Genomic DNA, 16,256 nt, shown 5'->3' with positions numbered 1-16,256 from the left:
GGAATTGTTAAATTCAAGATTCCCAAGAGAACATCTAAGTGAACAAATCCAAGAAGCTGCTGGGAAAACTGGCCTGAAAATTGAGAGTTTGCTGTTTGAAGTACAATTTGGGAGAGTCAAGGGCAGAACCAGAGACTAGAAAAGAAGCAAATCTGAGAACTCGACAAAATTCCTGAATGTTGGACTAGGTACACCTGAGCCCCAGAGTCAAGTGATAACACAAAATGAAAAGGAGTGATTCGTAAATGAAGGCGTGGTCAGTAGCTCCAATGTTACAGAGAAGTCAAATTAGATAAAGTGTCATCATCATTGGATATGGCAACCAGATGTTGGTTTAAGCTTTAACAAAAAGCAATTTAGGCCCCAGACAAAGACAGGCAGGCCCCAGGCAAAGACGGAAATCACTGTTTATTCATCAGGTAGAACACTTCCATTAGTCAGCTCCTGGATTCCATAGAATAAATTTTGATGTAATATGTAAACTACCAAGAGGCAAGTGGAATACCCATAATCAAGGATCCCATTAGTACCAAGAGCACTAAGACCCCACAGCAGTCTGCTCAAAACCTCCACTTGTAAGGGGTTTCAGTTACAGACATCCTCCTAGCTTGCTGAAGCCCAAGTTTCGTATCCTTGAACCACTACACTACATAGCCACAGTTTGTGAGACAGGGATGACAAAAGCAGGCAGAGGAACCCTAGAAGCTGGCAGTCCAGCCTTGAGTCTGCTGGTCCCAGCCAAGGACCGTGCTGCGAAATGCAGATCAAACTGGGTCCTGAGAAGTGTGTGATGAACAAGGCCCCCTAGAGGGCAGTAGAACCTCACAGGAAGGAGAAGAAATACCAAAAAGGGGTTCATGGGGTGTTTTACTGAAGGAGACACAAGGGGGCAATGCACACTTTTATGGAGAATGGGATCAAATTAAACTTCGTGAATTGAAGTCAGTAGAGGTAGGGCGATCTAAGTTGTATACCAGACCAGAAAAACAAGTTGGCTAGAAAGAGCTGGGAGGAAGTCAGTACAAGAAAACAAGGTTCTCTGCTCAGTGAGTGTTTATTATCCCAACAGTAGTAATAAACAGGTACTGTTTGGTGAGAAACTATTATACATCACGTCTTCTGCTGTGAGCTAGATGGTATTTTAGACACTGGAGATAATAAAGATGAATATAACACTGTCCTTCCCCTAGATAATGCCTGTATCTGTAAACAGGTATTGTCAGTAGATAGTTGTAAGTGTTTCAGGTCTTTGTCGGGGGCACTGTGGGGCACAGAAAAGGAAAGAGTTAGTTAAGAAAGACAGTAAAGTCCTCAAAGAGAGGATAACATGATAGTATGGGTCCTGGTTGTGTTTTTTTCTCTTGCCTGTGATTTCTCTAGGTCTTCCCTGAAATAATCTTTTTTTTCCTCCTTCATTTATTCTTTGAGTCAGCACATTTCTTTATTAAGTCCTGCCAGGTTCTAGTCACTCTTGTGGGCACAGGGATACAGATGTGGCTCTGACATAGCAATAATAGGCAGAACAGTGAGCTTGCCCTATTGCTTTTCCTCTTCCTCCCCCTCTCTGCACCCTCTCTCTTGGGATGAAGGAGAAAGTTGAGCCCTTCAGTCTAACAGGTCCTATGTGAGGAAGAAAGGTAATAGAAAAATAACATCATGTCTTTTCACTTATGCATTCAACAAACAGTGAGTGACTGCACGATGTACCTCTCAGGCCCAATTAAGTTCAAATTCCTTCATGGTATGTGCCATTTTAAGATGTGTCAGTCTTGGCCACACTTGGTGTTGTTATCTTCACCATGAATTTCATGTTCTCTAATTGTTTATGGTATCCATTTTTGTCATTCTCATTAGATTATAAACTCTTTGAGGTCAGAGGCTATGAAACATGTTTCCTTAATGTCAACTACAGAACCAAGGACTATGCTGAGTATCTAGAACACACTCCATATGTGTTTGAATATATTATTTATAAGAAGGACCTAATGTTGAATTCCAATATCAATATTCATCAGCTATGTAAACTATAGTTCTCTTTTGAATAAAGTCATTACTACCCTTCCCCAGGGTTATAAGGATGCTTGAGACAATATATAAAAACTCCTAACACAGAACCGGCACTTATGTTTGCCCTGTCTCCTTCTCTTCCTATTCTTTGGCTTCTCCTTGATTTTTTAAATTGAGTTTTCCTTTCCCTTTTAGTCATCCCTTTGTTAACTTTGGTTATAGTGTTTTAGAATTCAACAGCTCAGATATATCTGGCTTTGCCCCCTCTTATTGTGTAACTTTCAGCAAGTTATTAACCATTCTGTAGCTCAATTTCTTTATCTGTAAAGAAGGATTATAATAGTACCTACTTCATAATGTCTTTGTAAAATAAAACGCTAAAATCCTCATGTAAAACATCAATGCTACGAGTTAAGTAGCATTATTCCTATTATTCAAAGAGGAAAATTAAGAAAAGTTACATAAGTTACCCCAAACCATTGGAATCCAACTCAGGTTGGCTAACTCCAAAGCCAGTACTCTTAATTGCCCTGATTTATTGCCTCTCTCAAGCAAACTACAGCCCAATCTGTTTAGAAAAAATTTGGAGAGCTATTGTATATCTATCTCTATGTGTTTGTTTATGTATATAGAGATGTGTGATTGTGTGTGTGTGTCTGTGTATATATATATATATATATATATATATATATATGTATACATATATGTGTTTATGTTGTATAAATCACATATATACATATAATTTTTATGTAATGTTTCTTTGAGTATCTCCCATTATGAAATCTTTAAAATCTCACTTTCATCTTACTGTGATAGACACTGAACAATGTGGAACCTGCTCAGAAATGGCAAAATTAATAAATCCATCTGTTGTAGTTATATGTGACTATAATAAACCATAAGACATCATCCTAAAACCAGGAGGAGTATAATTCCCTTTATTAAAATGCTACTATTAAAACAATGAGGGGCGCCTGGGTGGCGCAGTCGGTTAAGCGTCCGACTTCAGCCAGGTCACGATCTCACGGTCTGTGAGTTCGAGCCCCGCGTCAGGCTCTGGGCTGATGGCTCGGAGCCTGGAGCCTGTTTCCGATTCTGTGTCTCCCTCTCTCTCTGCCCCTCCCCCCGTTCATGCTCTGTCTCTCTCTGTCCCAAAAATAAATAAACGTTGAAAAAAAAAAAATTTTAAAACAATGAAATGAAAGTGAGAAGGGGGTGGAAGGGCAGTCCCTAGTCACAGACTTGTGATTTTAGTAAATTTTGTCCCATGCAATAGAGTGGAGATGATTTTTTGAAGCTTATGTGAGTCAGAGCACAACTTGGCAAACCCAGGATTGCCACAACTGCCTCCCTCTCTTGGGGGAGAGGGGTTGTCCCTGCTCTCAGGCATGTAACTGTCACAGAAGCATGGCCTCCCTGCCCTCCTCAGCCCCTCACATGCACGCAGAGACCAGGAACCCTCTGTCACCACCACCTCCTCTTGGTCTTGTCAAAATCAAGCGATTTTAAAACCTGAGAGAAATGGGAACTAAGATTCTTGGCAACACTTGGAAACACTTTTTCTTTGTCCCTCAGGGGTCAAGAGACAGACAAGTAAAGGAAAAGTTTGGTGTGTGGCTATGGTACCCGAGCAAGGAAGGTGAAGGAAGAGGACACAGGAAGAAAGGAGGGTGGGGAACAGAACAATTCTTTGAGAAGAACTGGTGAATGACTCTGTGTACAGGAGGAGAAAGCCAGTTTGCACGGAGCTAGGTTTGGATACAGATTACCGCCTCACCTTTGATAAATGTTCTTGCTTTTACCGTTTCTACAGCTGCATTCATGCAAAAAAGCATCTGCCATGTTGCTGCTGTATACCAGGCCCTGCCTTAGTCACTTGCAAAAGGAACGTACGTGCCCTTGCTCCTGTGCAGTTTACAGTTTAGTGAGGAAGATAGCAAGCTAGCGAGCAAACTAATATCTAATTAGAATTTGAAATAAGTGTTCTGAAGGAAGAGAAGAGGGCGCTAATAAAGACTAACAGGAGAGAAGGGCTGAGATAAAAGAAAAGAACCTCAGTGTTCCTGGGTGGCTCAGTTGGTTAAGTGTCCAGCTTCATTCAGTTCAGGTCACCATCTCACAGTTTGTGAGTTCGAGCCCTGCATTGGGCTCTCTGCTGTCAGAGCAGAGCCCACTTCAGATCCTCTGTCCCCCTCCCCCTCTTTCTGCCCCTCCCTTGCTGGCTCTCTCTGAAAAAATAAATAAACATAAAAAAAAAAAAAAAGAAGAGAAGAGAACCTCATCTGTCTCCATTTCATTTTCAAATACAGCCTAAATTCTGGCAGCCTAAGTTAGGGCATGTGGGAGCAGACAGATCCTGTGAGCTAGGTCTAGATGGTAGTAAAAATTAAAGATTCACTAACCCATAGAATGTAATGGAGATCATACAGATCATGTCCCATAGGCAGACTCATGGCATAATATTCCTAAGTATTAGGGGACAGGTGGAGAAAACAGGACAGAATATTTTGCATCAGAATTATCTGGGAAAAACCTGCCTACTCATAGAAGTTATTAGAACAGGGAAAAAATGACAGGTATAAAAGTACCACTAATATGCACCTATTAAAATTAAGAATTTTACATAAACTATGTTACCTGATCCCTGACATTTCCATTTGGCAGATGGGGAAACTATAACTCAGAAAACATTAGCAAGTCTACTAATATAACACAGCTGGCTTATGGTTTCCTTGTGGGATAGGAGGCAAACTCTGGGAAGCAGTAGTAGATTCGAGTTTTTGGAGACTCAAGGTCATACAATTTGGGGAGGGGACTCTATTTAAGAATAAAGGTAACAAAATATGAATACAAAAATAGGGACAGGGCCTTGCAAGGGACTGCTGTGAGGGTCTCTGCTTTCCCATTACTTTCAGAGCAAATCTGCTTCCACAGAGAAGCACTGAGGGCTGGGATCCAACCAACCCCAAAGTGAGAAAATCAAGTTACTTAAGTGCAGATTGCAACCAAGGTCAGTACCAAAGAGGGAAACAGGGATCAGGTTTCCTATCCAGTAGCAGTAAAAAGGGTCAAGACAAGAGCAGAGGCAGGGGCTCAAGCCAGCAGATCAGGAAAAAGGTAAAAAGAATAAAAAAATAGCACAGCTCCCTGTGTACTTTCAGCCATTTGAAGACAGAAGCAGGCCCAAGAAAGGGCCCAGCTAGTATCTGCAACCAGCATTTTAGTGAGAAACAATATACATCAGAGTTAACCAATCCGCTAACCTTGGACAAGTTACTTAATCTCCCTGTGTGCTGGCTCTCCTTCCCTTGTAAAACAGGGATATGAGTAGTACCTAATCCCTAGGCCAGTTGCAGAGATTCATTCGGTAAATAAATTTGGGTGCTTAGCATGTGTGTGGTATATTCCCAGTGCTTAGTAAACAGTGGCTTTTCTTGTCATTACCCAGCTTGGTCTGACTCCAAAGCTTTTCCAGTTGTTTATGCACAAAAATGTTAGAAAGAATTCCTCTTGGAAAAATACTCATCTGATTTCAGGAAGAATAAATTATTTTGTCTGAAAATCCCTTAGTCCTAAAATAGAAGGCAGTAACTTTTAGTTAATACTTTGCTGAAGCGTTTATTTAGACTGATCCTATTCTCATATAGAGATCCTCTGCCTGGTCAACGTGTTGTTCCTCCCCGAAAAGTTTTCCCTATTGAGGAGGTTGTGTAAGCTTGTAAAGTACTTTAGAATTAGTTTTGAAATCTGTATCTTCCTGGGTTTCTATTGATTGTGAAACAAATAGCCAAATCAAAAGAAAGCACATGGCGAAAGGCAATGACTTAAGATGATTCATATTTGAAAACAAGTTCTCATCATAAGTGGGATTAAAATACATCCTTGGGGAATTCTCTGGAAGCTAAATGAAAGGCTTTACTCCATACAAAATTTAACACATTTCCATAGTAGTGCTATGCTGTAATTTATTAAACTATTCTCTGGTGGTTTGTTGTTTTGTTTCATTTTTGCTATTTTTCTAGAACACTGAAAGAAAAAATCTTTGTACAGAAGCCTTTGAGCTTCTGTTGAATAATTTCCTTAGAATAAATTCCTATGACTAGAATTACTGGGCCAGTGTAGCTGATTCTTTACATTTTAATTGTTTATTTGCATTGCTTCCCACCTGTCAACTTCTACCTTCCTTTTATTTTATACAGGACAGGGCAATATGTTCCCTGGCAGCTTCTCAAATTCTTTCCCAACTTATGTTCATTTCTGACATTATTTTCTTGGGCTGTTAATCATGCTTATTTCTTTTGTTTTTAATCTGAAATCTCTGAGTGAATCAACTTGACATTGCAAGTCTGGACACAAGCTGTTTTTCTGGATAGGGAGACCACAAGATCTGCCGGAACAAGTAGTAAACCATCTGAATATACTTACTTGCATATAGACACACGGAGGGCAGAAGGAGGAGACTGAAGTAGGGAATGACTTCATAATCATGAACTAGATTTGGCCTTACTCCCCCCTCAAGTGAAAATCCTTAAGGACTTCTCCTCTGTCTTCATCTAGAATTCTCCCCTGAGCAATCTAACCTGAAAGATTGCCTTGGGACTTCCTTTGGCTGTCTTTGGAACACTTTAGAGTTGTTGGAAAGTCTACCACCTCATCCTGTCTTCTGATATCACACGGTCTCCCATACTTTAACACTGATTGACAGTTACTCTTAGCAATGCCTCTCTGACTTTCAGATTTTTGTGAATTGCTGTTGAGGTAAACTCCAGTCAGAGGAATGGCAGTCTGTTTCCATGTTAGCAAGAGGCCTGGAGGGAGCTCTGTTCTACTTGGCCATTGGGTAGTCAAATTTGACCTTTGAAAAAAATATGCCTATATTGTGCCCAAAGTCCAGTTGTGTTAAAGTACACACTATTCCCTTCATGTATGGTATTTTCAGTCCCTCAAATAGGTTATCTGATAATTGAAATAAGTTTTTTTTTTTTTAGCATAAAATGAATTTAAGAAGTGAGGTGTTAATAAAAACCATGATGTTTGGAGGTAAAACATGTGGTTTCTCGCCCCGTTTCTCTAACCATTTATGGAGACTTGGCCAGACAGTGAAGCTTTCTGAGCCACAGGTTCTTCTGAAGGATGAGGATAATAATTACTTAGTTTGCTGAAAGAATCAAATCGTACAGGAAAAGTTTTCTACAATAGTGTAAAAGCTATTCAAACACATATCATAGTTTCTGTCCTTACTTGATGACTATCATGATCCAAAATTAGGATAGTCCTAAAGATAATGTATCAAAAAAATCTGGAAAATAAAATGCAAAGGGTTGCACTCTGCCTCATACAGTTTTAAAATTAGAAGCTGTGTTTTTGGATGATTGCTAAAGATGTTACCTATGGGCAGATGTTTGATCTGAACTTTGTCTAGAGCCCAAAAACTGAGGGTAGGCTGGTGTTTGAGGAACCAACATGGGAAAAGAGTTGAATATTTCCAAAGCTGTTTGAAAGGTCTCTGGTGGTATGGAGGGGAAATAGAAACAATGACTAAAAACCAAAAGCAGAACTCTGTCTAAAGCCAGGGAGGGAAAAGGAAAACTAAGAAATAAAATCTGGCTCCAAAATTTGCTAAAGTTAGCCTCAAATATGATGGCACCTAGAAGAGAATTCCAAAATCATCAGAGCCAGGACCACTTTTACATGGGTCTATAACTGGACGAGGTAAGGGATGAGCACATAGGGACACAACTATGTATTCTTTATTTTGTTTTTCTTGATACTTTCTTAGTCTAGTGACAGGAAAGGTAATTGAGGAGAATCTTTGACAAATACATGCACAGCAATGCCAGTTCTACAAACATGTGACCAAAAGCTTTATGGAAGTACTTACAAGTGCTATGACTTATGATAGTTCCCATTAGGTAATCAGTTTGAAAATGCAACACTAAATCTGTAGTAACTAGTTATTTTGGGTTCAAGGACCCAATTCCAGTGTGAATGTGTTGGTGTGGGCAAGTCCCATACCAACAAGCAATTCTCTTGACCAGCTGGGTGTCTTATAATTGAACTCAATTCTGGCACTATCCACCTGGAGATTCCACAGGTTAAAGGTTCAGTCCTACAAGATTGCTGCCCCTCCTCTTCATGCCACTCACGAGTCCAGACTATCGCTTTTGCTTCTGTCTGAGCTGTAGACTGGAGGTTCTAAGGACCTCCTCTTTAAATTTCTGAGCCAGCTTCAAGTCAGGCTGTTACCTATATTTTTGACCAACTGGCTGTGAACCAGAGATTCTCATGACCCTCTCCTCAGGTTCTAATAATTTCCTAGAGTGGTGCACAGAACTCACAGAAACATTTTGCTTACCAGAGCAACGGTTTATTGTAGGATATAACTCAGGAACAGCCAAATGGAAGAGATGAGTAGGGCAAGATATGTGGGAAGGGACACGGAGCTTCTATGCCCACTCCAGGCACACCACACTCCCAGCAGCCCCGTGTGTGCACCAACCCAGAAACTTTCCAAACCCATCCTTTGGACTTCTATGGAGGCTTTATTACAAGGCATGATTGATTATATCATTGACCACTGGTGATTGAACTCAGTCGCCAGCCCCTCCCCTCTCCTTGGAGGATAAAGGGGTGGGACTGAAAGTTCCAACCCTCTAATCACATAATTGGCTCCACTGGCCACCAAGCCCGGTCCTTAAGTGCTTTTGGGAATCACCTTATTAACATAACAAAAGGCATCTTTAGGACTTTTAGCACTTAGGAAATTCCAAGGTTTGGGGAACTGTGAGCCAGGAACAGTGGAAGAAGACCAAATATATATAAGAAATATATATATTCTCACATATATTTAGTCACCTATATTATCTATATTTGGTCATCTGAATAACCAAATATATATATTTATAAATCACCATATCACACTGGTTAGGGCTATAATTAGCATAGCTTCCAGTAATTAGCAGTGGAGTCTGTACCATGTTATAAGAGCCAGTTGTTTAGGTGTTCTCTAAATGTGGGCTATTGAGAAAACAATCCTTTGTTTTTTCCCAGTCTATCTCCCTCTTATTCTACCTATTCAAATCTAACTCTTTGAAGACTCTCCTACTTTTTCATATACAATAGTGTGTATAAAAAGGAATAATATTTAAAAGAAGACAAATGATTAGGTAAGACTAAAGCATTTGTTAGTAACTTGCTTTAGGGTCTTCATAAACATACACACAGGCGCACACACACACACACACACACACACACACACAGAAAAAGACAGAGAGAGAGAGAGACAGCTTACAAATATCCAAAGCAAATGCTATAAACAACCTTAGACATTCTAAGACTCAGCCTTGGTATGAGAAAGTAACAAAAGTAAATAAGAGGTAGGGGGATTTCAGTATCAGAGAATCTAAAACTTAATTCAAAGTGGCTGACATGATAAGATTCATATAAAAAGTAATTCTGAGCTTAAACAGGTTAATTTAGTCATTGGATTGTCTAAAATCTACATTCTTCTAATCTTTCAGGCCACCATTTTTTAGAATGTTGGCTTAGACTCTCTCAAGCCTGCAACATGGTTGTAGCACTGCCAAGTACCACACCAGACAACTGTCCATAGCAAAAAGATACCATGGTTTCCAAGTGTTTTCTTGCCAAGAGTAAAAATAAGAACACAAACAAAAACAAAAAAACTGTTCTTAAAAAATCTCCAGAAGACCCTCTCTCATGATCATTGGCTGAAACTGATAAACAACATACTGCCTTCTTCCCTTCCTTCTCCCACTGCACTGTGAGCTCTGTGAGGCAGGACCTGTGGATTAGTTATCTCTATGTTTCCAGACCAAAGTTCATTGCCTAGAATTAAATGGATGCTCAACTAATGTCTGTTGAATAAAGTAATCCATTCTATCCATTTGGCTTGATTTAATAGGCCATTTTTATTCAAATACTAAATACTTTTAACATCTTAGAAGAAAAGAAAATTCAGAGGGAGGCCTCTATCCAGGACTAATAATGATTTTGCTTTTGTTGCACTTCTTAATTAATTTTGAGGCAGCAAGAAAAGAAACTTGTGGCAAAAATGACATTACCAAGGGTAAGCAAGTCTTCTGATACTAGGTCATTTTATCACGGCCTGTTGAATACCAGGGACTTGGATGAAGTGATACCATATTAGGCTCCAGTTTGAGAGAAAAAAGGCAATAAACCTTAAGAGTCTTGGGCTGCTGCAAGGTCTACCAGCAGTCATTCTCTACCAATGAGGCTTGTGACTTTGGTCAAGTCAGTTAAGTAAGTCGCAGTGTCCTCCTGTGGCAGTGAACACAACAGTACCCTCTTTAATTAGCCACAGGCTTAAACCGATGTATAAAAAAAGATGACTTCTGTGAGAGCATGTTGGCTTTGAAAACGGTCATTCAAATATGAAGGTTCTTCTTGATTCACCATGTAGCAGAGTAACACTGGGAATCTTATAACTCATTTTAGACAAAACATCTAGTAACTTCCAGATGTGGTGATATGCCACTTCTGATACAAAAGGGGTTTGAGCTGTCTTCCACAATGTAGGCAGCCCGGTACTGACTGTTCAGCTTCAGCTTAATGGTTATATAAACCTCTTACATCCAAGAAATATCTCTTCTCTTGGCATCACCAGTCTCTCCTATAATGCTCAAACATAATACCACTCAATGAAGCTTTGTTAATGATAACAGCAATTTATTTTATTTATTTTTTTAATGTTTATTTATTTTGACAGGGCGGGAGTATGTGCTCTGGCATAAGTGGGGGAGGGGCAGAGAGAGAAGAGGAGAGAGAATCCCAAGCAGGCTCTGTCAGCGCTGAGCCCAACACAGGACTCAATCCCACAACACTGGGATCATGACCTGAACTGAAATCAAGACATCCAACCGACTGAGCCACCCAGGCACCCCAGAATGATTAAAAACAAAATCATAATGGAAGGCAACATTACTTTACAATGACTAAAAGTGTGGGTTCTAAACTTGGACTTCCTATGTTCAAAATCCTTGATCACTCTACTTAATCCTTAAAATCTTAGGTTTCTTTCCTTCAGTGGAGTAGATATAATAATAACAGAGCCTCTGCCATAGGGTTGTTGCCAAGATTAAATTCAGCGAAAATCCTAGCCCCATGTCTGGTGCATAGTAAACACTAAATAAATTCTAATTTATTGATATGAATCTTTTTCTCAGAGGCTAGGAATTGCACTCCTTTTGCCTTTGACTATTGAATGTGATGAAATCACAAATTAATAGGCAATCTGGAAGGGTAGATCGTGTGTGGTTTAACAAGAAGTAACCCTGATGTGATGCATATACCATCACAAGCATCCAATAAGTATTACAGGTCAGCCACTGCCGTGAAAAGCAGACGCCTGTTTTAACACAGGACAACCCTCTGCAGCCACAGCTGTCCCTCAGCCTGGCCAGTGAAGCACACAATCATATCTTTCTGTTTGCTCCTGTCCTTGTTCATGCTTACCAGGTACAAAGACAGGAGACTGGCCCAGCACAAGTCGGAAATAGAGTGTTTCACCCCCAAAGGGAGTGTGGGCAATGGTGGGAGAGCAACCATGAGCAGGTAAGCAAACCGTGAGTGGCCCAAGGCGGTGTGAACTACATGTACGCAAGCTACAGGAACAGGTGGCTCCCTGGTCTAGGTCCTCACTCCACCGTGCACCCCATGCAGTGTGTCCAGCCTGGGCCACCATTGGTTTTCTGTGTGTGTGTTTGATTTGCAAAACCCATGCCATCCTCGTGTGAAGTGATGGGAGCCTCCTGTCCCGGATGCTGCTGTCTCCCAGGGTTGTGTGCTTTGCATGTCTGAAGCCTTAGCTCACAGCTCTCCCATGGATTTCAACTTCTTGGTCAAATGCTTCTGGAGTTTGCAAAGTGGAAGATATTGGAGGAAATTCATGTTTCAGGACTATCCGATCGTTTGTCAAAACAAATGCAAAAGCCTAGGACTGGTTCTGAGGGAAGGGCTTCAATGAGGGAAGATTCCAGCCCTGATCCCAGACAAACCAGGGAATTAATCTGACTTATTTTCAGTGGAACATCATCTGACAGCCAAGGGCAAATGCCAAGGCCAAACTAGCAAGGTGTAGAGTCAAGAGGCTTTTCATGAACTGAAATCAGGAAAGCTAGTCCTCCTCTGGCTACCATAGCTTTGCAGCTCCTTTATTTCTCTGTGTTCAGTGGCAAACACCCCCTGTTGCTGCGCTGTGCATGTTCCCTCATACCAGGTACCCCCAACTGAGCAGTGCCCAGTAATCTGGGTTGTTTAGAACTATAAGCATCAACTACGCTGTGTTGCATGAAATGAACGTGCTTTATTGCATGGGACTGGGTTTTAAGAAAAGGACTCCGGAGAGAAATACTGTCAAGATTGGCATTAAACAAGTACAGAATGCTGGAGCAGCCTTGAGCTGGGGAATCAATCACCGTGAACTAACTCTCCACGTCTAATTTGTTGTGCCATTTCCCCATCCACCTGTGGTACAAAACTGTGGAAGGGAAGCTCTTACAAATCAGCCTGGGCTAAAGTAAAGGGAAAGTGCAGAAAGTGCAGTGTGTACATGTGTGTGCACGTGCTGAGAGCAGAGCCTGAGATCCAGCTGCACAGCAAGAAGATAATCCTGTTGAATCCTGTTGAACTTTCACCCAAGCATTGTATTTGCTTCCTCAGTAGTTGGCTCCCTCCGGTTTTCAAAATGATGTCTAACTTTCTCCAAGGATGACCGCATTGCACAACTTCTGGGGGTGTAATTCGTGTTGCAGTCTGTGAAAATGGTATGCCAAACTGTGCAGCATAGTCTGACCAATCATTTAAAGCAGCCCTGGATGAGAGGCTGGCCCACTTTGTCCCTGGCTCCCAGACAAAGCAATGAGAGCATGTATATCTGTATAGGCATATATGGTGCACATTAGTGTATTTGATGCCCTTATACCCATGAAGCCTTTATAGAGCCAGGTTTGGATCTCAGTGTGTTTGAAAGATAACCCTCAATAGATCATTCTGTGGGAGTAACTCAACAGACTGCTATCGGGCCTACTGGTTTCCTTCCATTCAGATATGACAAAGTGCCATAATTCCTGTCCTTGAAAATCAATCAAACAGCACTGGAGTTAGCTGGACAAGGTGAAAATGACTGTATCGAATGTGTTACATTGCTACAGAATGTAGAATCAGAGTGACTTCTGATTTGAAGCAATTGTCTAGGACGGGACTTCCCAAATGTGGCTCCCTACCAAACATACTAAGACAGAATCTGCAGTGTTACAAGTTTCCTAGGTCGTTTCAATTTAGCCAGCCCATAAACTGATATTTTGGAATAATCCATTTGTCTAGGATGTGATATGCAGCTATTCCCAGCAAACATCAGGCCTCAATTCTGCCATGCATTGTTCTTGGGAGTGTTTGGTCAATGCTTAGAACTCTCACATCTGATCAGCCCAGTGGTTAGATTTGCTTAAGACTGTCTTGATTGAGAATGGTAAGAAGGAGACAGCGGACAATGGGACACAGAGGGTAAGGGGACTCCAGATCAACTGGACCAAGCCTTCCTGGATCAGGTCCAGATCTACAGAGATAGCAATTCAACATATATACACTGAGAATAGTCCGAGTTTCTCTATAATAGCAAGATAATAGTTACCTTTGTTTCCTCACTTGTTTGGATATAGCCAAGGTAATGACAAGGGCTTATTACATCCTGGTGAGGCATAGGAGACTAATGCATGCAACAGTAAGGATAGTTCTGTTGGAATGACCAACCTCAGCCCCACGGATAAGCATAATTCATTGAGAATAAATGGTTTTCCCTTCCTACTTTTTCTTCCTTACTATTTCTTTAGCATTGAATAAAAACTGATGGAAGAAAGTGAAAGTGAATGGGAGGGAGAGGGAGCCCTTCAGTGTTCTAGAAAAGATTTCCTTTAGGGAAGAGAAAAGGCCTAGCAACACATAAACGGAGAGGCCAAAATGTCTAAGACCATTGAGTATTTTTTTCCAACTTCATATTTGTTCACATAAATACACACATACACACACAATGACATTTATCCAGGAGAAATAAGTTTATCTTTTTAATTTACTTTTATTTATTTTTTACATTTATTTATTTTGAGAGAGAGGGTGGGGGGCAAGGGACAGAGAGAGGGAGAGAAAGAAAATCCTAAGTAGGTTCCACACTGTCAGCACGGAGCCCAATACAGGGCTCAAGTTCATGAACCAAGATATCATGACCTGAGCCAAAATTAAGAGTTGGATGCTTAATGCACTGAGCCACCCAGGAACCCTTTTTATTTTTTATTCTTTGAGAGAAAGAGAGAGAGCACATGCACATGCAAGGAGGGGAGGAGCAGAGGGAGAGAATCTTCAACAGGCTCCATGCTCAGCCCAGAGCCCAACACGGGGCTCCATCACAAAACTGTGAGATCATGACCTGAGCAGAAATCAGGAGTCAGATGCTTAACCAACTGAGCCACCCGGGCACCCCAGGAGAAATAAGTTTAAAATGAATATTAAGAGAAAAGATATCAGAGAGGAGACAACTGCAATGTAAACTGTTTCTAAATAAGAGGTTAGAATAGTTAATCCCAGTTTTCTCCCTCTGGAATTGAATGGAAGGGCTGGGAAAGAAAACCTAATCAACTTTTACAGATACTTTTAACATCCACTGATGAGGTCCTTTTTCTTGTCTGCTCCCACTCCTTCCCCCAATTGCTTCCCAGGGTCACAGTCAAGCACATTCACTCTGCAAAGATCTGGGCTGGATCTCTGGCCATAACCAACCAACCAGCCCTGGCAGGGGGGTGCTGAGGGAAGCTCAAACCACCACAGAAAACCAGAGGAGTGTGTCCCTGCACCTTATTTGCCTATGTTTTCTATGTTGAAGCTATGAACAGGACAGGACCTGGTGAATTCATGCCTGAACTCTTCTTCCAGAGCCAAGTAACCAGCAGGGAAAGAGTTTTACAGTACATGTAGCCCTAGAGCTGAACACTATTATCTTCCCTGAAACAATGACAGGGCCTTAGAGATAGTCCGTCACTCCCCCCTTTTCCCTCCACCCCCACCTTTTCCCTCCACCCCCACATTTGGAAAAGACTAAGAACATTATATGCATCCATAGCACACTAGCTTCCTGAAATATTATGTTGTTTTCCTTTTATGTGAATTTATTTTTTCTTTCCATCTGAATCTAGCATAACTTTTCATCTTTTCATATTTTCACAGTGGACAGTCTAAGTGTGTTTCAGATCAGAGACCTCCTGATTGCAGGAGAAGTGAAAGAGAGTCCTAAACAGGGAGGTGCTCTAAGAACCGGAAATTCTCTAAACCCTGTTATCGTGTGAGTTCATACTGAGAGAGTCCACCTCAGGGATGGCTAAAACTTCAACAATGAATGTTATTATCTCCTGTCTCAGCAGGGCCATTCCATCAGAGTGCTCACTGGAGTCTGCATTCTGAAGCACTCACGATGTATCCCATGAAGGGGGGGAGGCGCAGACATTCTGAGCCTCTCAGTCTCTCTTTGAAAAAGAGCTCCCTAATCAAATGAAATAGACTGATCTACAGTGTCCCATCAGTGCTTGAAGGGAGGAGGGTGGTGCGAGGTTATTTTTACTGTTGCAATGTCATGATATCAACCACCTGAGTCACTGATTTTTACCTAGTAGATGCAGCATCTAATTTTAGTGGGTATAATAAATGTCTACTAGAGCCTTTAGAGAATCTAGTAACAGTGATGTCATAATCACCAGGAACTCAGATTTCAAAAGCAATCCCAAATTGTGATGTCCGTGTTAAGATTGTTTTGCCTTTCATTAATTCAGTGATTTCTTCCTTGGTGTTATGCTCACTCATTAAGCACCTACCATGAGCCAAGCACTTACAGGACTCTGGAGATAAATAGATGACCAAGACTTGACTAATGCCCTTGCAAATCTATAGTCCATGGGGGAACAACATCAGAAAAGATAATTGCAATGCAGCAGTAACCCCTGTCCCACAGGAACATGTATGTGTCTAATTAAATCCTCATTTAATATCAGAAAGTACAGCTTATGCCAGTGCAAACAGAATTAAGAGTAAAATAAACAAAATAATATTAACCTGAATTGAGTGTTGAAAAGGTCTACACAGAGTTATACAAAATTCAGAGCCACAGAAGAGCAACGTTCTTTCTTTCTACTATGAAGTTTCATAATGATAGAAATGCTGCAGTAGTC

General features: G+C 41.0%; 1 protein-coding gene across 4 annotated transcripts in view; it reads left to right on the top strand.

Moving 5' to 3' along the window:
* The window catches only part of GRM5 (glutamate metabotropic receptor 5), a 534,058-nt gene that overhangs the window by 497,065 nt on the left and 20,737 nt on the right, over nt 1-16,256 (top strand). For 3 of the 4 annotated variants that reach the window (XM_086678540.1, XM_086678539.1, XM_086678541.1), the window contains exon 9: nt 11,506-11,601. The exons of the other annotated variant lie outside the window; for it this stretch is intronic. In XM_086678540.1, coding sequence (XP_086534666.1) covers nt 11,506-11,601 — 96 coding nt within the window. The remainder of the gene's footprint in view (nt 1-11,505; nt 11,602-16,256) is intronic. 4 annotated transcript variants of the gene reach the window in all.

This window comes from Puma concolor, chromosome D1, assembly GCF_028749965.1.
Source record: "Puma concolor isolate L17-30 chromosome D1, mPumCon1.1.hap2, whole genome shotgun sequence".
NCBI classification, from domain to species: domain Eukaryota; kingdom Metazoa; phylum Chordata; class Mammalia; order Carnivora; family Felidae; genus Puma; species Puma concolor.
Note: the sequence above shows the minus strand (reverse complement) of the source record. Positions and strands in the feature narration are given on the sequence as shown.